Here is a 27,723-nt window from a genome sequence, read left to right on the forward strand (position 1 = left end):
CTGTTTGAATACTTTTCGAACTTTGTTTGAGTTTAGTATCTCTGAGCGGCCAATAAGAAAAAAGTGTGCAAGTAAAAAGTCCATCACAGAAAAAACTTGACGGAAAAGAACCCCTGATACTCGTTAAACAAAATTTAAAAACTACATACTTCAATACACATAAGCATTTTGGTTGAGTTTTCAAAATACTCACAGAATTGTAATTCGCTGGAAAAACAAACCCTTTTTTGTATGTGGGGCACTTCATTTCAGTTAGGGCTTAGATAAACGACCCCTCACATTTTGTATGGATATTTATCACTGGGAAATTTCACTCATTCTATGCGAAGTATTCAGATCAAAAGTTGGCATGTACACATGGATATGCTATGAGCCAGTTTCGTGATATATTACCCTAATTAAAGACCATTAGGGTAATCAAACCTTAGTAAACCTAATCCCTAAGCATTCTCCTTCGGGTATAGTGATAAGGATATGGTTTCAAGCTGAAACTTGTCGGCATTGATATTGATCGCTTCTTTTACGCCTCCGTTTAAACTGTAACTTAAATTTTCAAGCTTATGTGAATGACAAGCCCCCTTTAATATAAATCAATATGTATACTTAATTGATGAATTCAAACAATCGCCATATATTAATCCAAGTTATATAGCTCAGGTTCCCAAAACTTCCAGCGTCCATGAATCTTAGATTCCGCATTCAAAATGCAGATCACTCCCTGTCCAAACAAGTGCTTTACGGATTCAAGTTCTTTCATAAATACAGAATAAATGTGACATGCCAGCAGACCCATGACCATTAAATTTCTTCTCTGCTCAGCTTGCGGGTAGCAAGCTACATGTTCAACATCTTTCAAGATGTCGAAAGTGGAAATAAAGTACCCTTATTTGTAAGCTCGTCCGCCATCCATATCTGGTGAATAGTTAATTGCTCTTCGGTCATGTTAAGTACTGTGCGCCAATTTAATGCAATCTGCGAATTACTTGTGACAGAGTTTAATGCCTTTAGAGCTACCTCGCTGTCTGAGAAAAATAAGGAGTATTGTGAGGTAGTACGTAAAGGTTCCACAGTTTTCTATATAACCGCAAGTTCGACTGCGACGGTATAGAAGGCACTGTATGCATTACTGAGTCTCCTTGTTTGAAACGCGGACCATTCACGCAGAAAATCTTACAGAAATATTTATACGAGGCACGGAAGTACGTAGCCATGTGGTCAATAGCCCCCTGATCGGTTAGTTTTCCCATAAGAAAATTTATGCTCCATTTGAATAGTTTCTGTAGACTCTGTTTACTCTACTTACCGATCCGTTTCCCGAGACATCACTGTGCCCCAAAGCCTAGCATAGATTGACATTTTGTTGTCTAGAAGATTTTTGTGATTTTGTACATTCTTGTATGCATGTCAAGTTATTCGCTGCTGATACGAGGACCTTAATTGAAGGCTGAATGTCTACCACCAATACGAATTGTGAGTGAACAACGTCCATCTTGCTTACGAGCTTTGCCGCCATGTCAATTGTATAAGTTTAAGCCCGAAAAGCGAAGCAATAATCTGGAAGTCCGTAAGTTTTCCACAATGAGAGTACTAGAAAAACACGCCAAATTCCGTTCCGTTGTTTCTTCTTCTTGGATTCCAATCTCATGGCAGCTTTAAACTTTGTCTGATTCTCATTTACTTCTTTCGGCGAAGTAAACTTTGAAGTCGGGGCAAAGTTTTGTTCGTGATCTGATATTCACTGGTCCTTTATTCAACCCCAACACTGTACATGTACAGAGGTACATCTCTTTAGCCGCCCTAAGTCGTTTACATCTCTTTTGACGCCCTAAGCCCTAGATGGCCTTAGCTTTAGAGGATTTCATATAAACGTACATTTTTTAACGAGTAGAAAGCACTGGAAGCCACACTCCGTCAGTGTGGGACTTTAACCCGAATTAAACTTCCTACCATTTAAATACCGACCCTTACGGTACTACCGCAAAATATTTCATCGGTAGGGCACTAAGCTCTAGTCTGTCACTTATTAACCTTCCGACGTGTCATATTCTGCGCTTTTCACCTACTTGCCCTGGTTCTTCTTATAACATCTTCTCATCTTAGCTGTGAGTGTATCTCTGTTCTTGCCATGTTTGCTACATCCCAAGCTGATTCGATGTCAACATGACATCAACTATATTTTCAGGTCGTAGCGTATGTTCAAAATGGGATGCTATGGTCGGTATGTTCAGACTCTTTCGTTGCTCGAATTAAATCCTTTCCTAGCCTAGCGTAGTTTTGTTTACACATGCAACTCTCAGTACACAGAGCTTGGGGAGTGCCGGTATTAATTTACTTTCATAGATCTTGCCCAAGAGAACACGCTGTCTGCAGAGGTCCACCTATATTATGGAACATTCCCAAGAGGGCACTGTATATCCTTAAAGCCTTCGCTGTCGCGTATTCCGATTGCGAGCGTAGGTTAGTTCTGTCATCGATTATAGCAGAGGTAACAAAGTGCCTCGCAGAAGCCTTTTGCACTTAGAAGCCGGCTTGGCAAATTTAGGTCCTAGATGAGGGGTGACATCAAGAGCCAGCGTGAAGAGAGAAGAAGAGCGTAATAAAATTTCTTGTACTCCGAATCTCATTACTAATATATATGTTGCTTTTAATGTATTTATTACACCCCGTTTACCCTGAGAACTGCTTTACATTTGGCGTAGCACTTGCTGGCTTTATGACTCCTTTAAGAGCCAAAAATCTGCCCCTCCCTTGATTATAGCACCAAGACATACATATGTATATGTAACACTGTAACCTAATATTCACGCACGCCGCAAATTTACTGTCAAAAATTTCTCATGCACATACAACTTGTATGGGACTAACCGAAATTGAACGGCGTGCGTATGAAGCTAACTCAATTTCCAATTTTTGTTCTGCGTGACATTTTGATTTGACGTTTCGCTCAATGAAATCAAATGCAAACGCACGCAAGCCAATTTCGGGTGACGCAAAAAAACAAATTCGACGGCGTGCGTACCAAAACGCAAGCCGCGAATATTAGGTTAGCCTGTAAGCTATCGTGCAAATTTAATTAGGTAACCATATACAATCAGACAGGCTACCTATGGGTTTTTTTGGTTTTCTTCAGAGAAATTAATAAGCCAACACTCCCAATCAACTCAATGGTCAGCTCTATTGCCGCGTTCATTTTTGCCCCCAAATCTGTGCATCTGTTATGGATAGACTTGCCAACCGTTGCACCCTTTACAAGCCTTCTTCTGGTCTTACAACTGCTATTTTAATTCCTTTTTATAGTGTACCCAGTTGTGCTCTTACTAGAATGAGATGCCTTAAATATTTTCATTTTGGCAACGTTTTCAAAGAAAAATCCAATTGGCAAGATGTTGACTTTTGCATCATCTCCATGGGCAAAAAGGCAATATGTAGAAGATTGCAATCAGTTCAGTACATGTCACGGATGTATTCTGATACACAAAGACGAAGAAACTAATCTAGCAGTACCAAAGTGCAGTAAGCTGATATAGGGAATTACAAATTTGTAATGAAAAAAAAAACAATTTTGATTTCCTCGAAAATAAAACTTGTTTATATGTGCATATTTTTCTTGGGCTCGGAACAGGTTTTTTCCAACATTCGAAGCAGTTATTTTGTGTTTCGCTTGCTGGTTCGTAAGCCTTCAAATCCATAAGCATGAAAGACACGTAACCTCACCTATTAAATTACGCGACTAAGCTTTACCTACTGTTGGAATCTGTAATATTTATATGTACTAGTAACCCATGACTAAAATATACTAGCGGAAGAACCTAATCAATAAAATTTGAACTTTTTGATCATATTTTTGTTACTGTTTAAGTAGTAAGATCTATTTTTAAATTTTTGTTTAAATTGCCTTTTCCCACAACATTGCAAGCTTCCTCATTAAACTTAATGGAATTTAAATATAAATAATGGGTTTCCTTAAATTATCAACCTTTTTTTAGCCTTTGCAAATTTATGCAACTTCGCTCTGCTAATACCTCAATGATGACCTCAATCCTTGTATCGGCAGCCAGGCCGTGTGTTCAATGGCGCATAAAAAATCTGATACAAACATATCTACATACATACATATGTACACACATACGTAAATGTAGGCACTACACGAAGAAAAAAGGTCAATAGATTTTCGTTTCCCATTTAAAATGAATAACTCAGTTCGAAGGGAAAGAAGCGAAGGAAAGCAATAAATTAATTTCAATTTGTTAGCACAAGGTTATACAGAAACAGTTAGCTTTTGCTTTATTGGCAGATCAGATGGACGATTTGACTTTCTGCACCATGGAAGACGATTGCTTCAAAAGAATTGTGGCTAGTTTCAGCTGCTCGCCTGACCTAACAATAGCAGGCGCAGGCTGCGAAAATGGCTCTATGTTGGCGAATGTCACAGCTGAAGTGGCACGCTTCACAACTGCGGGTAAACTCGCTGCTGTACAAGCAAACGATTGTGACCATCTTGAAGGCCTATCACTTCAACTCTGGTGTGAGAAAGCTTTGATTAAGAGTGAAGTTTTTCTTCAACCCGACAAAACGTGTCGGACCCGAAAAAGCATACTACATCTTTCGGTGGACAAGGTCAAGTTTCGAGTGACCAGAAGGCCACCACAACCCCTCACTAGCAAACGCCCACAAAGGTATTGAACTGCTTTTTGATCTTACACAAAAATTCATTCTAGTTGCCAAACATAACACACTTCACGTGAAAAACACTCGCTAGAACCTGAGATGCGCCACATGCAAGTCCTCCCAGCAATGTCACAGATAATGCGCGCATATCTGAGCAAACAATATGCAAGACATGCAGACAATCAGCCAGTTGTTAACCACATCATTAAAGCGCATAATGATAAAAGAGCTACGAAAATTAGTTAGGCAAACAGCGCCGCCCGCAGCCAGCAGAGCACGCTTAAATAGATAAACAAAAACACGCCCGCATGCGTATGAAACACGCATACACCTATCAGTAGATATGCAAACCATGCATTTATATAAACAGCTTGAACTATCTGCACCCCCATTGACAAGCGTCTAATGCTCGTAATCAGTTGCTCGATTAGAACGCGTCGAAACGCCCGTACCACATTTGCGATGCGGTTTTGTGCAATTAAACGGTACAGCGCGTAACGTTTTTATCATCGCGAGCGTTTCCAATGGCACTTAGCCGTTGTTTGTGAAAGCAACATATGCCGCAGTCGATTATTTGAAGCGTCGCTTGCCACACAAAGTAGCACACACGATTGTAGCGATTACACCCGGTACCGCAGCCATACAAACTAGTATGCACGCGCATATGTACGAATGTACGAGTATTCGGTCGTTATGCATTTCTCGTTATGCGATTGTATCGCGTCAACATTCTAGTAGGCGCGCACGTATGTACGCATTTTCGAGGTCTGCACGTACCGAAAGTCATTACGAGAGTGGCGCAATGATATAGTCCATGCACGTATCGTTAGTACAAGGAGGCGAAAAAATTGGCCTTTTTGGTGTTATTACGCAATTTGTTGTTGTATATAGACAATATCCACCTCCCGGAGTCGTCATTTACATATATGACCGTATGTATATTAGAGTGGTCCAATTTTTGTAAGGGGTGAAAAAAAAATCATCATAGAAATCGGGGCACCCTCTTATTTTTTCCTTTTGGTATTTATAATATCTTAATCAACTTTAAATTTTCCACTGTAACCAATGTAGGGTGCTCAATGACCTTGAAATGTGCTTCTGAATCCCTTTGAAACTAACAAAAATATTAATGATTTTTAAAAAAATGACAACCAAGGCGGGTCATATTTTTTTATCTAATTTAAATTTGAATTGGTCTATTTTTTAACCAATTGTTCGGTCAATATATGTACAATTGCTTCTAGAGTAAAATATAAACATTTCATGACCATCCTCTAAATGTATACTTAGAAACGTAAATTTTGGTGCCAGCACCTCTTTCGGCATAAGGAAAAACTTTCGAAGTTGCCCCCAACCCTATCTCTTAAAAATTTTTTGGACCACTCTAATGTACATTCAACTCAATAAAACAACACAGAGTACCGTTAACTATTAACGCCCCAAAAGTTAACATTCTCCCCAGCAATCGCACCCTAGAAGAGTATCTGCGCAATGTCAAGTGAGCTAAAGTGCGCTAATTTGATGTTTTCACAGCATACAATAACAAAACCAAAGCGCCTATAATAACACGAACAACAAAAATATTGGTGGACTCAATTCAGACAAGCATATATTTGAAGTAAATCTTTCATGCAACACCCTGCCGATCAGGTGGCCAGGTGGTGAGGCAGCACAAACGCCGCCTGTGGTTCCTGCTCCGAGTGCACCGGGGACGGGATAGTTGTAGTTTTGGTTGTGGTTAATATGCACGTTACACATGCTGCAAGGGATGGGTTTCAAACTTTAAGCAACAACAGCAGCAGCAATATAACCGATAACAACGACAACAACAATAGCTACAAGCTCGTCAACAGCACGCATAAAAGCAGCGCAACCAACCATTCAATCAGCAGCTGCTGCACTCATAAAAATAGCTGCAACAACACTAAAGTTAACGACAGCAATACAAAAATAGGCAACAACGCGCAAAGTAACAGCTGCAATACACAACAGCTAACGGGCATATTACGCCACAGCTGCCACACTCACAATCGTCGCCGCCACGACAATCACCCACACTTTGCCATTGATAACCTAGAAAACCATCGATTTTCCGGCGTCAGTGGAGTTTGCAGCAACGTCATTTGACGCACGCGACAAGCAAACGACAGCTGCCTCAACCAGGACAACGAATTCGATAGAAAATACTCGTACAGCTACACGCAACAGCAACAAAAACGGTCGATACTAAAGTACGAGACACAGCAGCCAATCGTTGCAGCCGTTGCTCCCAACTCGCCACACCTAACACCCACATCATCTGCACCCCTTTTGTCCTGCATCTCCTCCTCTTCCGCTTCCCAAACTTCCTCTTCGGCATCCTGTACCCAATGCACTATCGTCTTCAAGGCATTGCCGCCTCAACCGTGCACAACATCGAGGCCAGAGTGCGCATCGCCACCACCACCAGTGCCACCACTACGTTCCACATCCTTATCAAATTGCTGTACGCCGCTTTCGAAGTGGCAGTCATATCTGCGCACGTTCTCGCTGACGCTGTCGGTGTCGCCAGCCACAAGTCATGTTAACAGCAGCAGTAGTTGCCCACGGCTCGCAACGACTACGGCAAGAACGGCAAATACATTCTCGAACGCGGAAACGACGGCGATACGCAGCAGCAGACAGGCAGGTAAAAACCGAAGTTGCAGTTTTTGTGACGAAGACTTCGGCGACGAGGAAAGTGACGAAGAAGGCGGCGACAACAGTCCTAATAGCGGCATAATGGTTTTGAGTACCGAGTGGTCTCAGGTTGAAGTAATCGATTTGGTTAACGATGGCAATGGCTTGGGCTTTATTTTGGTCGGTGGACGCAGCACTGGTGTTGTGATTAAAGCCCTAACGCCGGGCGGTGTCGCGGAACGTGATGGTCGTTTGCAGTGTGGCGATCATTTGTTGCAAATTGGCGATGTGAACTTGCGTGGCTTCAGTTCCGAGCAAGTAGCAACGGTTCTTCGTCAGACTGGAGCTCAGGTTCGATTGATTGTTGCCAGGCCAGTGGAGCCGACAGCCATCGATTTACAAACGTTGGCAAGTCAAGCGCCAATTATTCCAACTAAGCTCCTCTCCGACCCAGAAGAACTGTCACGGCATCTCTTTCAAAACCCCAGCTTTGCTACTAGTGCTACAAGCGTTGGCGATGGCGGCGGCTGCTTCCTGCCAACGCCGGACACTGAACTAGCTGATTTGCCACTGCCACCTATACCAACAGATTTGCCGTTGTCTTCATCCGTAGCGGCGCGCATGTGCCCCAAAGATTTGGACATCGTACCATTTTCGATTGTATCACCATCACCGCCACCACTGTTGCCCCCACCGCCCGCGCCAGCAACGTCGATCACGATGACAGCGTCGACCGTTGGTACATCAGTCAGTACGGGCTCGCTGCTACAGCAGCTCGATCTCACCACCACCAACTCCATCAAAAAAAACTCAAACTCCATGCAATTGGAACATATTGAGACTGTGATAGCTGGCGAAGTTGCTGGCACCTCAACGATCACACCGGACGCAGCGAATAATGATGCCGATCGCTGCTCATCGGCCTCATCGAACTACATCGATTCACCCGAGACGGAAACTTATGTCGTGGAATTGCACAAAAATGTCTACGGACTTGGCATAACTGTGGCCGGATACGTTTGCGAAGAGGAAGATCTTTCAGGTATATTCGTAAAGAGCATTATCGAGGGCAGCGCCGCTGAGGTGAGTAGGCGTATACAGATCAACGATCGCATTGTTGCTGTGGATGGACGTTCGCTAGCCGGTGTTACTAACCATCAAGCGGTCGAAATTCTGCGAAATACCGACATCGAAGTACACCTTACATTGGAACGATTCTTGCGCGGACGCAAATTCGAACATTTACAAAATGCACTCACGGAATTAAAGGGAGAGACGCAGTCACAGAGCTCACTGCCTGCATCACCTTCGATAGCAACACTCTCCTGGCTACCGCCACGGTCTGATGCTGATTCTGTAGCCACTGAAGGGGGCATAATCATGATGGAGTTCGCAGATTTTCCGTCGCGAGAGACGGTCGATTCTAACATGTCATACATGTTGGACCGCAGCGACCACAGTGACATCAGCAATGCAAAGCGACAAAGGACTCCCACAACCCCAGATGCCAAGCGTATGGCGAATGGCAAAGCTACGCATATTAATGGTGGTGACAACGGCGATAGTGATGATCAAGATGACTCGGTGACGCTTGAGGATCAGTCTGCCGTGAAAGAACTGCAGACACCGAAAACGCCGCAATCGATTAAACAGCAAAACGGCAGTCGAAAGAAGTCTGTCTCATCGGTTACAGTGACAACATCCGCCACGTCAACACAGCTAACGACAACTACGACGACGGTGGTGGTGACAACAAAGGCAATACCTGCGTCAATATCTGCGCCCAGAACGGCAATGACAACACCAGCGCCCAAGCCCGCCACTTCAACTCTAGCCCCGCCCAGTGTGGAGACGCTGAAGCTGACCTGGAAAAGTGAGTTTCCTGAAAGTGAAATTATTGTAGCCGAAATAAATAAACTTTCAGGTCTAGGAATCAGCCTGGAGGGCACCGTGGATGTCGAGGGCGGCATCGAAAAGCGTCCACATCACTATATACGCTCCATACTGGAGGATGGGCCTGTGGGGCGACAAGGCATACTGAAACCGGGTGACGAGCTGCTGCAAGTGAACGAATACAAATTGCAAGGACTCAAACATACCGAAGTCGTTAAAATACTCAAAGAGCTGCCAACGCATGTTAAATTGATATGTGCGCGTGGTCACACCGCCCCATCCGTAATAAATACTTCACAAAATCCAGAAGCATTCGAAACACGTTCACTACTGCCTGGCGGCCATCAGAGTCTACAAAATCTGTTAACCAAAGCGCAATCGGAAAGTTCCCTCTATACATCGAGCACTGCCACGCTGACCGATCAGCAACGTTCCAAATCGTTGGAAAACGTTTCGGGACTGGCGCTTTGGAGCAGCGATGTTACTACCATTGAAATTGAGAAAACTGAGCAAGGCTTCGGTTTCTCGATACTTGACTATCAAGATCCACTCGATTCCGAAGGCACTGTCATCGTAATACGTGGACTTATACGCGGTGGCGCAGCAGAGGCAACAAATGATATATTTCCTGGCGATCGACTGGTTAGCGTTGGTGAACATAGCTTGCATGGCATCGATTTGGATGAAGCAGTGGCGATACTAAAAGGCATGCCAGCGGGGAAAACTAAATTGGGCATCTGCCGGCCACTCTCAACATCGGACAGCAATATAGCATCGCCAGCCGAGGAGGGCGATTCGCAGAGCACATAGTTTTTAAGGGTCGTTCACTGTAAGTATGACCATATTTCAACTTTACTGCTTTTGTATATGTACACATATGTATACTTCTATGTTTTTGTGTTTATTGTATTGAAACTTTTTTATTAATTTTGTAACCCATTTTATAGGCATCCCTTTGAATCCCTTTCCTACCTTTCATATTTTCGACTAAATATCAAGGTGTTTTTTTAATTTTTTTTCCTTCACTACGCAATCTATTCGATATGTCATGACAAACGTCGTAATGTTATTAGTAGAAAGTAACGTGCCGCCACTTTTTTCTTAAAAGTTACCAAAAAAGTTGACAATGTACCTACCAATTAATACTATAAATGCAATGTTTACCAAGAAAGAAGAAAACCACATGATTAGAACTCCACAGTAAGAGTAAACTCCATAATCCTTACTAATATTATAAATCCGAAAGTGAGTTTGTTTATTTGCTACGCTTAAACTACTCAACCGATTCCCACTAAATTTTGTACACTGGTGCCATTTTGTACACGAGGGATCGTTTCACCTCCCACAAAACAGAAATTTCATACGGCATATCATATCTCAGAAAATATTTTTGATAGATTACAAGAACTTGGTATAGATACATATATGTATATAAAATCCATTCCATACTCATGGAGGAGGGCTGTCACCTGTTTAAAAAATCAAATTCGACTAGAATTAAGGGAAATATTTATTTGAAAATTATATTAAAGAATGGATGACAAGAGGCTTAAAAAAGTTGTAGTTTGAAAGTATTTTGGAAAGGGTTGCCACCTGTTCGAAAAGGCAAAATAAATTAATTAATCGCAAGCTATCTGAAAAATTAATATATGGGTGTCAAATGACAAATTGCTAAGAAACCTTCAGATTGAATATAATTCAAGTTGAATTTAAATTTTTAAATATGTGTAGTCCCTGCTATATATATGTTGCTTCGAAATAAAGCCTTTTCAAGACTCTTCTGATTAAAACTTAGATTGTAATAACTCATTAAACTTACCTATAATATAATTGTATTTGAATTTAAATTTAAAACAGGTGGAAACCCTCTTCAAAAACCTCACAAAACTCTACATGTTCAAGCTGAACATTTCTAATTTAAACTTGACTTCCAAAAAAAAGGTGGCAACCCTCTTCGAAATATTTTCCTACTAAAATCCAATTAAATTCCTCTTGTAACCTATATTAGCCTTAGCCTGAAATGCGCTGAATGCCTGTAGAGCTTGTTATGTAATGCTACTCTAAGCTTTTCTGGAGTTCTGATCTTTTCAGGCGTTCAGTACTTTATTAACACCCAAGTTGTATAATGCGTAATCTTGTAATATATCAAAATTCTAACAAAACCCTTTTCCAATAATTTTATATTTCAAATCGATAAAAGAAGTAGCTTGGAGTCGATTATGAAGCAAGGTGACTCATGACGACGCACGTAAGGGTATTTGAACGATTTAGGCGGCCATAAACCAATTTGACAAAATTTTGAAGGAAACTTTAAAAAATAGTCACACCCGATAGAGAACATTCCAAAAAACATTTCCCAGTCACCGTTCCCAGACAGAATAAACATTTGTTTTCCTTTTTACATTGATGTTATATAAGTGATGATCAAATAAATTGTTTTGGCATACAAGCGTTAAAATTTAGTTAAATATCAATTTAGATAAATCTACGATATTTCGGTTAATATTGTATCCAAATTGTTGAAAATTGGTATGTGAAGTAAAATTTTGGAACAAAATAGGATTATTTCGAAATCTTTGGAAAATAGGAGTGGCCTCGCCCACTTATGATGCAATATTGTATTTAAAACAGTATTCGCTTCGCCAATCCGTACTAAACTCGGTATGAGCCTTTCTTAGGCTATTGCATTAAATTATATTATTTAAATTGAAATATATAGAAACACCCTATCTCACATCATCGCTGAAATACAAAAAATCTGTAACTAACTAAAAATCCAAAATTCACTTTTCATTGATTGTGGTGCATTTCATCGAACCGTGTTCTCAAACTAACTGCTAAAAGGCCCACACGAAGTATTATGACTTTTAAGTTGAAAGTTAAGGATTCAAAATTTATAAATTTTTTTTCATTTCGACTTTTTGAGAGCAATGCCCAATTCAATCACAATTTGTTAAATAAATACTTTTGGCCAGAATTTACCAAAATTCACTTTAAACTGCAAACCTCGCGAGAGAAAATAATCATACCAATTTCGGTAGAAAAAGACAAAAAATGCAACACTGAAAGTGATATGCATCGGTGTTGTGATTTGGCTTCATTTTCGGTGACCTCTTTTTGCTACATGTCCGACAGTCACGTGCGTCTCACTGGTCCCGCTTGCCTATCATTGCCAGCTGTGCGCAACAGCTGTGCGTCTGCACAAAAGTGTGCATCTATGCGCTTCTATTTTTATTACGACCCAACGAATGCGAATGTAGGTTTATGCTTGCGTGTGTGTGAATTTCATTTCAAAGGACAACACAGCCACGTACTCTTGTATGCACACATACATTTGTGCGCACACAAGCTGAGAATAACGAAAGGATGCTGCTGCTTTTATAAAAACTTTAAACCAATAGTGCATATACATACATTTGTGCATATGTATATCTTTCGCCAGTTTTACAAAGTAAGCGCAACACCTTTGGGATATAGCATTCACTTTCAATATTTTCCATAGATCAGATTAAATCTGTACGGCTGGCTGTGTGTTGATATCTTTCCATTGATTGCCATTCAATCTCATTAAATGTATTAACACAAAGTTNCATATATCTTTCGCCAGTTTTACAAAGTAAGCGCAACACCTTTGGGATATAGCATTCACTTTCAATATTTTCCATAGATCAATCTGTACGGGTGGCTGTGTGTTGATTTCTTTCCATTGATTGCCATTCAATCTCATTAAATGTATTAACACAAAGTTTGAAATGTAAGGATTTAATGGTGATATGTTTTCATTGGACGATAGGGTTTTCTATTGTTAGTTACATTTTTCAATCTGTAGATAGTCGTATTAACTAAAGAAAATATGTGCAATTGTTGACTTTTGTTGATTAAAAAAATACAGATTTACTTGCAGCTTCACTGAAAGGACATCAACTTATCAGTACTGTTCAATGGTTTTTTTTTATTTATAGGAATATCAGCAACAATGCTTTTACATTTTTTGAGATATTTTTTTTATATTAAAGTATTAAAATATTTCTTTAGGAATCCATTTTTATCTTTTTTCAAGGACCGTTACGGTTATGCTTTTTTTCAAAAAAAAAAATTAAAATAATCGTTGTTTTCTCACCGATATGTTTTCAGTCAAAAATAAATGTTACAAATTGACTTTAATTTTTTCGGTCAAAAATAAAAGTTACAAATTGACTTTAATTTTTTCGGTAAAAAAAAAATGAACACTTGACTAGGCAACTATAAGGAGAAGCGCGTTGATGTTGATACGGACCTTATGGATTACTGGGAGAGTATAAAATTTATGTATCCCGGCAGCTATGTATATTAATTGTTAAATTGAATTCCGAATCATTCCTGTAGAAGGTGAATAAATTAAAGCTTAAATTAAAGAATCTCAATATATTTACAGAAGATAGAAACCTGCAATTGATAGGATGTGATTTTTTAATAAAACATATTGTATTTTGAATATGTAAACTGCTATTTTGACCGAAGTCAGATTTAACTTTTATAATTGACCGAAAAAACATAAGTCAAATTTAAACTTTTATATTTAACCGAAAAAAAGTAAAAAAAAATTAAATCATATAAGATTAACATTCCTTGGCTAACAAGCATCACATTGCTATATATGAATGTTAAAAAGACCAATTCTTTCCGACTGGCTTTTTGAATTGAAATTTTGAAAATAACTATTATTTTCGATGCCTGCTTTTTTTAATCAAAAGAAGTTTCCTGAGAAAATGATTGCTACGCCAAATAGACCTTGGGCTATCAAAATACTACAGAAACTTTTTCGTCTGTAAACAGCCTCTTCGTAGATAGCTCTCGGTTGTGCGAGCATGGTGGTGTGGTACGCGCATAAATATTTGGGTTGTATATTTATTTGCATATTTTTTAAAAGTGTACTAAATTGTAAATAAATGATAACGATTTTTATAAACTTTTAAAGGACACTCACAAATAATTAAATTACTTACTTTGATAGGCTCCGTTCGGTGTGTTGCTATTTACCTTGGCTGCAAAAATATTTGCTCTCTGTTGCTGGTATAAGTGAACGAAAGTTAAACACAAACATCCAAAACTCCACTCCACCGCATAACCCATACTACTCTGATTGCTGTGGCTTTCTATTTTTTTGTGCTATTTTTATAAACACATTCGACCCACTTATTGCCTATTTAATATGTGAAAAGAAAATCACGAACGCATGTAGCGCTAGAAAAGGAAAAGAGAAAAATAAGTTTTATTTATTTTTTGAATGGTCATAAAAATGCTAAATGAATTGCGTAAACATTTAAAAGAAAATGGTTACACTTAAGAATATTTAAAATGGTTGTTACACTTAAAAATATTTATACATACACTAGCAGACCCGGCGAACTTCGTCCCGCCCAAAATTCCTATCTTTATTCAAATATTTGGTACAAAGTTTCCACCACAATTCACGTTCGCATTTGGTTGGTTTTGTGGTCGTCAGAAAGCATATCCTCCATTGCCGTCCTAAATAACCTAATGAAAGCGTTATGTCGGTGAAGAAGTTCTTGAGGAAACAATGATCCGGCTCGATGGTGAATCGTCCTTGAATCTGTATAGAAAAGGTGGTGGCAATTTCAAAATGAAAGAACATCATTGGCCCACAAAAATCCAATGTACATAGATTTATTTCAGACGAATTACCAGAAATGTCTTACAACTGAATTTGCATCAAGAATTGTCATTGTTTTGTTTAGTCGCCGTAAAGCAAGGACCTCAATGGTTATGGTCGATTTAACGGTGGCAATTTGATTTTGATCTCCGGTGTCTCCGAATGACTTCACTTAACGATTTTTAGCAATAACTCGACTCCAGCGCCACCCTGCGGCTCTTTTTTTCAATAGTATTGCCCCCACCGTTACCAATATGCATCGGACCATAAATACAAATTTTAGTTATAACTCGACTCCAGAGCAAATTGGCGAGCCATTTTTTTCGTAGCAATATTTCCCTTCACGTTACCAATATATATTTTGAATATTAGCCACATCAGATCATAAATACGAATTTTAGTAATAACTCGACTCCTGTGCCACTTGGCGTTTTAAGTTGTGAACCTAAACTATACAGGGACTTTAAGATAACTATTTCATTAAAATCATTTCGGTCGTTTAGGAGGAGTTCACTCGAAAACACACGTACCGAAGAATTATATATGTATTTACAGATAGGTAAAAGTTTCAGTTTGTTTGGGAGGCGCCACGCCCTCTATACCAATAGCCCCCACTTTTCTCAAAGAGTACGGGATTGATTTCAAAACCTTCATACCAATAACCAGGACTCTACCATAAATGCTTTCAGAAATATGCGGTGGCTATAACCAAAACATCCTATTTCAAAAAAATCGGTATAGCCGTTCGCGAGTTCACTTCTTACAAAAATATATTCTCTTAATATAATTGGTATAGATAATAACTATCGACAAATAGCCAATANTTGTTTGGGAGGCGCCACGCCCTCTATACCAATAGCCCCCACTTTTCTCAAAGAGTACGGGATTGATTTCAAAACCTTCATACCAATAACCAGGACTCTACCATAAATGCTTTCAGAAATATGCGGTGGCTATAACCAAAACATCCTATTTCAAAAAAATCGGTATAGCCGTTCGCGAGTTCACTTCTTACAAAAATATATTCTCTTAATATAATTGGTATAGATAATAACTATCGACAAATAGCCAATACCCGCTTGCTTTGCGGCGCCTTAAAACATTTCGAACTGTAAAACAATCACTCAATTCTATTCTATATAATAGATCGGTCCCTGGCCCACCTATAAGAAAAAAGTATCCTATATGTTAATGCAGGCAGTAAGCTGCCTACGCGCCCAATTTCAATTAAAATCGGAATATATTAGAAGAAAAAATTGATCCTATATATGAATCTAGGAAGGCTACCTGCGTACTAAATTTCAAGCAAATCGGGCGATAAATAAAACTTTTTCGAATAGATCGGTCTCTGGTCCATTTCACAAAAATAATCATATATGCTAATCTAGGCAAAAGGCTACATACGTACCAAATTTTAAGCAAATCGGACCATAAATAAGATTTTTTCGAATAGATCGGTCCCTGGTCCACTTCCCGGAAAAAGGATCCTATATGCTAATCTGGGTAAAAAGCTAGATAGGAAGGCTACCTGCTTACTAAATTTCAATCAAATCGGGCGATAAATAAAACTTTTTCGAATAGATCGGTCTCTGGTCCACTTCACAAAAATAATCATATATGCTAATCTAGGCAAAAAGCTACATACGTACCAAATTTTAAGCAAATCACAAAAATAATCATGTATGCCAATCTAGGCAAAAAGCTACATACGTCCCAAATTTTAAGCAAATCGGACCATCGGTTCCTGTTCCTCTTCCTGGAAAAAAGAATCATATATGCTAATGTAGGCAAAAAGCTACCTACGTACCAAATTTTAAGCAAATCGGACCATAAATAAGATTTTTTCGAATAGATCGGTCCCAGGTCCGCCTACCGGAAAAAAAATAAAACATGGTGTTTGCCGAAAGCTATTTATATACAAAATTGCATAAAAATCGGACCAGCCGTTCGCGAAATTACCTGTTACGAAAAAGGGACTTCTCTTTATATAATTAGTATAGTATAGCATTGTTTTACTTACAGGTCCATTCTGCGCTGGTAATAAAAAGTTTGTAACCGGTAAATAAAGTTCCTGTAAATTTTTAACCCTTTTTCGCATTCTATGTGCTCTTGTAACCGGTAATTTTTGTTACCATCTCATAAGCTGGTAACAAAGTATTGCCCCGTGAAATATGCAATGCCAGAATTTGCACAATTCTTCATAGCTGAATTGGTGAATATTTTAAATACATAACCAACGTACCTAGAATCGCGCTGACAAGAACTGGTAAAATTTTTTGGTAATAAAATTTTCGGGTTACAAAATCATCGGTAACGTGCAGAATATACCTGTTAGTGACAAATAGGGATGTTAATTTTTCGGCTTGGTCTTGAAACCTTCGGTAATGTAATGTACTTACGTGATTTGAGTGTAACAGAAAGGGACACCACGACCTAAAAGATCTTTTGTATCCCGCTTATAAATGCTAAACATTTCTTGGTACAGAAGTATTACTCTGGCCAATGCCGAACAACCACACATAATGTGCTCCGAAATCTCCTCGTCTTCAACGCAAAGACGGCATTCTTCTCTGTGGAAATACCAATATGGTGCATGTGAGAGTACAGGTGATTATGGGCCGTCAGATGGCCAACAAATAACTTGATATCGGCTCTGTTCAGAAGATGTACGTCTCTCTTAGCGAAAGGATAATCAAAAAGTATATTCTTCTGAGTCAGCAAAACGGTGAGTCGTCGCTTGCCAATTCTTCGGCGGCCTCGTTACCCACGATTCCGCAATATCCTGGTACCCAGCATGGTAATACCGGGTTCCTTGCTGACAAGAGTTGAATGTTATGAAAGCACTTATTGACGAGCTTAAAGGCGGTCGTCCAATNATTTGAGTGTAACAGAAAGGGACACCACGACCTAAAAGATCTTTTGTATCCCGCTTATAAATGCTAAACATTTCTTGGTACAGAAGTATTACTCTGGCCAATGCCGAACAACCACACATAATGTGCTCCGAAATCTCCTCGTCTTCAACGCAAAGACGGCATTCTTCTCTGTGGAAATACCAATACGGTGCATGTGAGACTACAGGTGATTATGGGCCGTCAGATAGCCAACAAGTAACTTGATATCGGCTCTGTTCAGAAGATGTACGTCTCTCTTAGCGAAAGGATAATCAAAAAGTATATTCTTCTGAGTCAGCAAAACGGTGAGTCGTCGCTTGCCAATTCTTCGGCGGCCTCGTTACCCACGATTCCGCAATATCCTGGTACCCAGCATGGTAATACCGGGTTCCTTGCTGACAAGAGTTGAATGTTATGAAAGCACTTATTGACGAGCTTAAAGGCGGTCGTCCAATTGGAAAGGGCCTTTATGGCCGCCTGGCTATNTTTTGAGTGTAACAGAAAGGGACACCACGACCTAAAAGATCTTTTGTATCCCGCTTATAAATGATAAACATTTCTTGGTACAGAAGTATTACTCTGGCCAATGCCGAACAACCACACATAATGTGCTCCGAAATCTCCTCGTCTTCAACGCAAAGACGGCATTCTTCTCTGTGGAAATACCAATACGGTGCATGTGAGAGTACAGGTGATTATGGGCCGTCAGATGGCCAACAAATAACTTGATATCGGCTCTGTTCAGAAGATGTACGTCTCTCTTAGCGAAAGGATAATCAAAAAGTATATTCTTCTGAGTCAGCAAAACGGTGAGTCGTCGCTTGCCAATTCTTCGGCGGCCTCGTTACCCACGATTCCGCAATATCCTGGTACCCAGCATGGTAATACCGGGTTCCTTGCTGACAAGAGTTGAATGTTATGAAAGCACTTATTGACGAGCTTAAAGGCGGTCGTCCAATTGGAAAGGGCCTTTATGGCCGCCTGGCTATCTAGAAATATAACTAGAAACGCGCCTTTTAAACTCTTCTCAAGGTTCAGTCTGCCACAGATTGAGATTGCTCGGCCTGGAAGACAGCGGACCAAGTACCCATTGCAATAGAAAGTTTGGTACCAGGTCCACAGTCACCCGCACTTGCTCTGCCCTCCATTTTGATTCGTCTGTGTACCAGGGCACATATCTGGGATATAGTTCTGGTAAACTATTTGACGAGGCATCTCGGTCTGGAATTTTGGCCCGACATTTCTTTCCAAAGCAGATTTCCTTTGGCATAACGTCGGAGAACTCGCAGATTCCTAGACCTGATATTTTGCTCAAAATACCTTTTTATTGTGTCTTGTTTTTAAAAGTAATGCCAGAATTTTGCTGCTGCTGCTTGGACAAAAATGTGGAGTGGGGTTCAGCCTAAGAGCAACTCTAAGGTCGCGGTTGGATACGTTCTCATTGCTCCTGACCCCGACAATAAAGTCATTCTTTAATGGTTTTTCAGACGTGAAACGGCAGTTTTTTGCAGCGTTTTTGGCCACCAGACTATAAAGGCATAAGTTGAAATCGGACGGACTATATTTCGGTATAGCAATTCGATTAGTTTGGAATTTAGACCCCATGTTCGACCGAAAAGTTTTCGACAGGCCCATATGTCTCGGGTGGCTTTGCTAAGAATTTTTTCTATATGGAAATTCCAACTTAATCTCTTATCCAGGGTAACCCCGAGGTATTTAACTTCGTCAGAGTATCCAAGCACTATTTCCCCAAGGGTAACCGAACCAATTTTCGGCTTGTACCTTCTTGTAAACAGTACCAGAACAGCCTTTTGCGGCTTTATGCGGAGGCCCTCATAGGCACACTTGTTTGATACCACGCAAAGAGGTGCAATTATAAAGTCTGATACAGTGCTGCCGAAACTTCCCGGCACAGTAATTACTAGATCGGCCTTATAACCAACAGCATCGTAACCACTTTCCTGCAGTTTGGCTAAAGGGTCATCTTCGACGAGAGACCAGAGTAGATGCATGTAGGGTTTATCGTGCTTTCCTGCCAAAAGTCTTAGCATCACGGTGCCCGCACTTAGCACAACGGATTAATTTTTGCCTTAATCACTGCCCTGAAATGCAAGCACTTCAGTTCCAATCGGCAGTGTGTGGTGGACACACTTACCACCTTGGTAAAGCCGAAACCTACCTAAAATCTCTGCCGTTCTTTGGGTCCCGGCACCCGGTTGAAATGCAACTCCACATTGAACCCTTGCGAGTTCTACCCGCATTTAGGTATTAAACCACAGCCACCACGATACTCCCCGAAGGGACCGTACCCATGAACAGACCGGAGTTATGCTCGCCGGCGAGATTTGCTCGATTGGCTAAACTCACCCTGACCCACTTAACTGACTCAACTCACACTAGAACGACTTACACGACTACTGCTCTCCACACAACACAACATGCACACTTCATACCATCATCCTCCGTCTTGCTCATCTCACACGTCTTACTCGCCTGGGCACCCTCCTCTAACCAGGAGAGGTGACACCACTCACGCAACTTTCGCAACGGATCGAATTGCTCAACTTGCGCACCACTTTTCCATCATCTCCAGCATTTTCCACGGTTTAAAAACATGTTCCTTCATTCTCCAGCTTTCGTTCAACTTCATTTTCACCCTTTTTTCTAGTCGTGTTTGCCATGCTAGTGCTTGTCTTGCCAGTGTTGCAAGCCTTGTTTGTGTCGGCAGTTTTGCTCGTCTCGCCGACGAACACACTCCGGTAGCATCTGTTCCCCGTGGCACCATTTTAAAGTCTTTGGTATGACTTTCGAAAGCCGTAGACTCTTCTGCCAGTTGAGCCTCCACCGACTCAGGACTGGTAGCCTTTAACTGGGGTAGACGGGGTTGCCAAGCCCGTACCCTGGAAATACCAAAGCCCCCTATCTTCCCTCCTGTTTTCTCAAACCGGGCTTGGGGCCGTCTAAGGNCCAAGCCCGTACCCTGGAAAGACCAAAGCCCCCTATCTTCCCTCCTGTTTTCTCAAACCGGGCTTGGGGCCGTCTAAGGCACAGTTGGACCAAAGTAGAGGAGAAAGAACACCTCCACCTGTAGCCATCCTCTTATGGCTCTGATGCTCACGGAGCTGTTTCTTAGGGACGATGTGATATCACGCCGACGGAGCATATTGTCGATCTATCCGATAGTGGACGGATCTATGCCTCATTGGACCAGTGCCCATGAGATGGCTTCATAGGCGGTATTATCAAAAGCCCCCTCGATCTCCTGGAAGGCACATAAAGTAACCTCCTTAAAATCGGTTAATCGTAGTTTAACCGAAGAGCAAAAAATCAAAATACATAAATATTCCCATACCACCGCATCAAAATCTATAGTTTCCAAAGTTCCGGCTGCACGACAACTTTCAAATTGTATGCAATTTTATATAACTTTCTAAACGGCAAATCGCTTTGTGTCTGCTATTTTATAGCTTATACTCGAACTTCCTTTATAAATTTTTTTGCAATAATTCTCACAAAGGAAGTATGAATTTTATTAAGCAGTCCATAGAAGATTTGGTATAAATTTTTCAAAATTTACATAAAATGCTAACTACTTTTCGCTGAATTCACAGCCGTTCAAGCATTTTGGCATTTCGGACACTTTGCCACGCCAAATTTGAAAACCACTGTCATGAGTAAACTAACTACAATGCGATTGTATGTCTCACATATATGTACATACATATAAGTTAAATATGATAAATGAGCGTTGCGTTCGCGTGCCAACGATCCAATCCACCACCCAACGTCGCCACCGGTTAATGTAAATTATAAAAGTTTTTCTTTCACTGAGGTAATCAAATTTGTTAATACTAAAGTTGTGTGCGGGTGTATGTGTGTAAATAAACACCACAAGTGTATACGCTGGCACAAATGGAATTTTCCGACTGTACGTTGCCACACACAAAAAGTATGTCGCTGGCTATTTGCCACCAGCAGCTGGTCAATTTGTGATGTTGCTGCTGCTGCTGTTGTGCTCTTCACTGTTGTAACTATTGTTGTAGTCGCTGTTGCTATAGCTGCCCGCCAGCTGACTTTTGTTTACGTAACGAATATTGAAATTGTTTGCAATTTGGCATTTACGATTGCCTTTTGAATTTCGAATTATGGATATTTTCATTTGACAGATGGACATACATCTTACATGCATACAAACATACATACACATTTTACATACATATGTAGTCAGCAGTCAGCCAAGCCACTGCCTATACAGAGAACAGAATCAGTGTGGCCCCCAAGTGGTGAGAATGGCGCATAATCTGTATGGTAGTGTAACAGTTTTCGCGCTTGTTAAATGCTAAAATTATAATGAAAACAATTTTACTTACCCTAAATTTGAGTTTGAAAGCGAATTTGAAAAATTGGCATAATTACTAAGTGGAATATACAAACGTATGCGCAATGAAAGCGATATCGGGGGCGGTGCGCCGCATGAATGACGGACAGACTCATTATGATGTTGGTAATAATTTCGCAATGTTTTCTAAGTAAATTGGTTCAAAATTTATGTACAAAGTAAAAGAAAATTTTTGCTAACAAGCACTAAATTAAAATCTGTTCTTTATATTTAAAAACAGAACAAAAATATTTTGCACTGCTCACCTACACAAATTGGCCATAAATGTTATTGAAATTCTGTGTTTGTATATTATTATTGCGTATATATGTATTGAATGTCCAAGCTAAATTTTTGGTGAAAATGCCGCACAAAATTAGAAGGAGTCGGTGTAGAACCTCAATTTTCCGTATGCAATTTTTATGGATGTAAATCAAGAAAAAAGTAAAGAACTGGCGTGATGGATGTATGTATTTTAAAGCAAACCCAAACTCAAAAACAATTTAAAAATGCCACTTAAACAGATCTTAGCTATTAATTTTATAATTAACCTTAGCATAAATTTATTTTAATTTTAATTTATTTTACTATTTAAAGGTTTTACTTCATACATACATCATATAAGCGGCGTATAAGTTGTCGAGTTTCAGAACGAAAATTGCTGAATTAGAGTTTCAACCAACCAATATAAGTCATATTAAACTTCGAAGTGCCTGGTGGGGTCTCGACTCATTTTCAAAATATCACAACTATTATGCGTCCGTGATTTCAAATCATTAGTAGCTGAAGTTCGATTCATGCGAACAGGACGTATCGGAGTGAGTGCCGGGCGTCACATACCCCACCAGGCTCGCTGTTTTGTGAAATTTTAAGCAATAAAAAATAGATTACAATTAAATTTTTCCTTATTTTCAAAGAAAAGAAGTTCATGTTTTTGTTAAAAACAAAAAAAGTTTATGTTTCTTATTATATAGGCGTATCAATATACATATCGTCATTTAAAGTACAAAACCGCGTATTAACAAAATGCAAAACCGCATATCAAGATAATGCAAAACCGCGTATGTGAGGTTGCATAAATTATGTGAAAATACTCATATTTCAAAATGGTTCTCTTTTTTATAAAGCAATCGCATTTTTGGCTAGTATATTTCAGGACGAATGGATAAGGATTGAGCCAAGAGCTTGTGTGAGCAAATTAAATTTTTGGCAGCAAATGTCAGTTACGCGGTTTTGCAGAATGACGATACGCGGTTTTGTTCTTTAAACGACGATATGTTTGAAAGAAGCAATTATTATTTTATTTAAACTATACATTTATACATTTACTAATAAAGTAAGAATCCTTTCTTTAATAGACCGTAAAATGTAACGTCCCATTTGGGGGTTTCTGGACCCCACCAGGCTCACGGCGACATTTTTACCACCAGGTTTACGGGATGATTTTACGGGAGGTTAATCATTATTTAAATATTAAAAAATTTGCGATGAATAAGAATAATAAATATCTGACTTTCGGTTTATTACTTAGAAAAAATATATATTTATACCCGAATGCACTTGTGCACAAGGGTATTATAACTTTGTTCACATAACGGTTGTTTGTTACCGGCAAAACGAATCGAGATAGATATAGACAAAAGTGTACATAAATGATCAGAATGAAAAGAGAAATCGATTAAGCGGCGGCTGTCTGTCTGTAAAAAATAAGTTTATGATAAAATTATGGAAAATGGGCGTAGCACCACCGATTTACGACCACATATGTGTATCTCGGTAACCATTCGATAAATTTGTTCCAAACTGGGTACAATTATTGTGCTTGCCACACAAAAGCAAAATTACTAAAATCGGACAAAAATTACATTCACTTTTCACATAAGAAACTTCGATATCTCAAAATTTAAGGACGCTTATTTACTAAAATTGCTAGTAGCCCCTTGGAAAGAAGTAACATTTTACCGGAATTTCGGAAATGGGCGTGATACCGCCCACATATAACTATATAAGTTTATCGAGCGGGGTAAAACCACCCCTGCTTACCATGTAGCGGTAGTTTTCGCAAAGGAGAAAAAAAACTATTTTTAATACTTGCGCCGGGTATCTAATATTCGGCTCCGCCCAAAGTTAGAGTTTTTTACTTATTTTTTTTTGCTACAACCGTCGACAATTTCCGTTGAAAAACCAATAATTTTGATTTCATCGAGAAATATTCATAGGCGCACCAATAGTGTCAGTTTGGATGTAAAGCGAAGAATAACTTCTTTTGTCAGGTGATACTTTGGCCTCGGTAGGCAATTGAAAGGCAGACCTTTGTCATGATGAACAAAAATCACGCTCCATAAATCTCTCTCAAACCCGTCCTTTTATATGGCGCAGAAACATGGACGATGTTTAACAAAGATGAGAAGGTTATGGGGGCATTCGAGGGAACTATTCTACGCAAGATCTATGGCCCTATTCGCGTTGGCGACGAGTACCGAAGAAGACGGTACGACGAACTGTACGAGCTTTTTAACGACATAGAGCGCATAAAAATANTTGTCATGATGAACAAAAATCACGCTCCATAAATCTCTCTTAAACCCGTCCTTTTATATGGCGCAGAAACATGGACGATGTTTAACAAATTTGAGAAGGTTGTGGGGGCTTTCGAGGGAACTATTCTACGCAAGATCTATGGCCCTATTCGCGTTGGCGACGAGTACCGAAGAAGATGGTACGACGAACTGTACGAGCTTTTTAACGACATAGAGCGCATAAAAATATAACAAATGCGCTGGCTAGGACATGCTGTATGCATGGACGCTCCGGAGAAAAGATCCTTGGACTCCACACAAATGGTTGGACAACGAAAGCAAGGGCGCTCACGTATACAAAGTAGAAGAACCAATTACAGGAGGACGTGTCCGCATTTGGGATAAATAACTGGTTCAAAGAGACAAACGGTTGTCGTGCCAAATAAGAAGAATACGACTTTTTCGAAACCAAATACTTATTATATACATACAGTTACTCCCAAAATTGAGCGTACGGCTCTTTTTTTTCACTAATATTCGCAAAGTTATATATGCTAAAATCTTTTTGTTAAGTTTGTATTAAAATATGGCTATATTTTAGCAAACCCCATTTAAATCCAAGAATGAAACAGTGTACGAAAATTAAGAAAATCTGAAAACTTTCAGCGAAATTTTTAAATTTTTAATAAGAATCTCTAAAAAGAATTCAGGTATGCAGTTTGCAATTTGGTATAATAATGTGCAAATTTCAAATGTCAAATGTGTTCAAGTTTTTGAGAATTGGTTTTTTTTGAAAAAAAAAAATGACACTGAGCTTTTATTTACCTTTCAGCAAAAGCCTGAGCAAATTTTTGTTATAATTTATTGGACAAACTTAAGGTGCCCACACTCACCGACGTGTCTGTATGCCGTGTCTGTTTGACGTAGCAACATGAAAAGATTACTGTTGATAGAGAGAGAGAGAAGCACGCATAACCGCCGCACGTACACCGTGGTGAGTTTCCATTTACATGGCGCTCTCATAATTTTGATCGTGTCAGCCACACTCACGTACGTTAACGTCGGTAAGTGTGGGCACCTTTAAGCAAAGTCTCCCTTTCCCATATCATTAGCATGTGCCAAGAAATAGTGGTTCACATTTTCTGACGTACGTGTAGTTTTGACTTATGTCACCTATGAAGATCGTGTGCGATATGTGCATCTCTGCAACAGCGTTTCAATTTCTACCATAATTTATTTAAATAAGAGGAAGTGTCGGCCGCTGTGGTGTAGTGGTAAGAAGTGCGCGCTTCCACTCCGCAGGACCCGAGTTCAAACCCTGGTCAAAGCAACATCGCAAAAAATGTAGAAAAAAGGTTTTTTCTTAACAGCGGTCGTCCGTCGGCAGGCAATGGCAAACCTCCGATCGTATTTCTGCCATGAAAAACAGCTTCTCATAAAAATACAATCGCCGTTCGGAGTCGGCGTAAAACTGTAGGTCCCTTCGCCTTGTGTGACAATATCAAGGCGCACGCCACAAGTCGGAGGAGAAGCTCGGCCAAACACTAACATATGTGTAAGCGCCAATCTATTATTATTATTATTAAGAGGAAGAAGACTAGCATGAAGATAAGGATAAATAATATCATTCTACGCTCGTCAAATATTCTAACTATTGCACATGCAATAACAAAATAACCATAAGATGAGTAGCCCTCTAAAAATTATCCCACTCAAGTGTCACAACATGCTTGCAAACTTGTACACTAACTAATGCGAACTCTAACAAGTAGGCTTACATACATATGTACACCATCAGTCATATATGTACTACAAATATGCGTATTTGAGTAACATTATACAGCCTCACTGTAAAATGCATCTTCTTATCAACCACATCAGGTATGAAACTACATATTTATGTACATTGGGGTGGTCCTTAAAAAATCAAATGAACGATTTTTTTCAGTCTCCCCCTCCCAATTTTGGTCCCGATTGACATTGTTTTAAGGTAATAATAAAATAAGAAAGTTATAGTTGATTCCTTATTGTAAATTCTGGGTAAATTCATTTAAAATGATTCTTGCCTAACGAATGCAGGTTAATAAACTAATTCAAAGAATGTTTACTCTTTGTCACCAAATAAATAGTATATTTAACTATACAAATATGGGTATAACTTATATTTTCAAAAAAATGTCACTTAGACCTTTATGATTCTAACCTCTTCATACGTGATTATCTTCTACTATAAAAGCATCGACGTAGTGGTAGAGGCTTAGAAAATCTGATATAATAATTGGCTTCCTACATTTAAGAACCACCCTAAGGTGCATATACCGCTTTAGAGTATAATTCTGATTAGAATAATAATGATGTTTCTTTATCACACACGGTATGTTCCATGATAATGATGTTAATTATGCTATAATGTTAACGTCACGTCATTAATCAGGCAATTCAAGTAACCAAAGCCTTCCGTCTAAAGTCACTCTTCGGTCACCAACTCGAATGTCTTGTGTAGAAATTTAATACGCTTAAAACACGAACATCGACATATGCATATAAAAATCTTCATACAAGTGTACACAAACAGATGCATAGTCAATGTGATGAGAGCTTTGAAGTGGGTGCTCGTTTAGGCGGGAATGGTGAAGGCCTTGCAATACACACAATGGCGGTGACAATCGACGCCGCCTGATCTTTTCATACGAAATACGCTTGTTTGCGCGTTATGCTATGCTTGTATGCATGGATATGAATGCATTCACGTTATGTAAGTATAAAAGGTTTAGGTGCTTGGATTATCAAGTTCGTATAATCTTTGAATTTATGATAATGCACTACTTAAATTTTTGGATACCCTCTACGACTTAATTCGAGGATTCTTGAACGTAATGACAAGATGGTCTGCCTAATAAGGACTTACTGTAAATCCTAGTAAAAAGGAACTCGTTTTGTTCAGTAATATGCCCCACGCCACTCCTGGCGCTTTCTGAAAGGTTTGAGTGTTTGGGCTTGATTTTTGATAAGAACTTGTCGTGGATGTCTAACATCGAGAAGAGAGCAAGGAAGGCTTCA

At 39.6% G+C, this 27,723-nt stretch overlaps 3 protein-coding genes across 3 annotated transcripts; all 3 read left to right on the forward strand.

The window, feature by feature from the left end:
* Positions 1–4,155: 4,155 nt before the first annotated feature.
* LOC108369324 (uncharacterized) lies at positions 4,156–5,534 on the forward strand. Its single transcript, XM_017624414.1, has 2 exons — positions 4,156–4,676; positions 4,719–5,534. Exons 1-2 carry the CDS (start codon positions 4,300–4,302, stop codon positions 4,729–4,731), a joined length of 390 nt encoding a protein of 129 aa, XP_017479903.1. The 5' UTR covers positions 4,156–4,299; the 3' UTR covers positions 4,732–5,534.
* A 453-nt stretch (positions 5,535–5,987) lies between these two features.
* Positions 5,988–6,899, forward strand: LOC108369323 (GATA zinc finger domain-containing protein 15-like). The gene has a single exon (XM_017624413.1). The coding sequence runs from the start codon at positions 6,412–6,414 to the stop codon at positions 6,793–6,795; it is 384 nt and encodes a 127-aa protein (XP_017479902.1). The 5' UTR covers positions 5,988–6,411; the 3' UTR covers positions 6,796–6,899.
* LOC108369322 (patj homolog) lies at positions 6,820–10,042 on the forward strand. The gene is made up of 2 exons (XM_017624412.1): positions 6,820–9,199; positions 9,257–10,042. The coding sequence occupies exons 1-2, from the start codon at positions 7,429–7,431 to the stop codon at positions 10,027–10,029; spliced, it is 2,544 nt and encodes an 847-aa protein (XP_017479901.1). The 5' UTR covers positions 6,820–7,428; the 3' UTR covers positions 10,030–10,042.
* Positions 10,043–27,723: the final 17,681 nt, after the last annotated feature.

The sequence above is a fragment of the Rhagoletis zephyria genome, unplaced genomic scaffold, assembly GCF_001687245.7.
Source record: "Rhagoletis zephyria isolate East Lansing unplaced genomic scaffold, Rhagoletis_zephyria_1.1 Rzeph_scaffold_03612, whole genome shotgun sequence".
Classification (NCBI taxonomy): Eukaryota; Metazoa; Arthropoda; class Insecta; order Diptera; family Tephritidae; genus Rhagoletis; species Rhagoletis zephyria.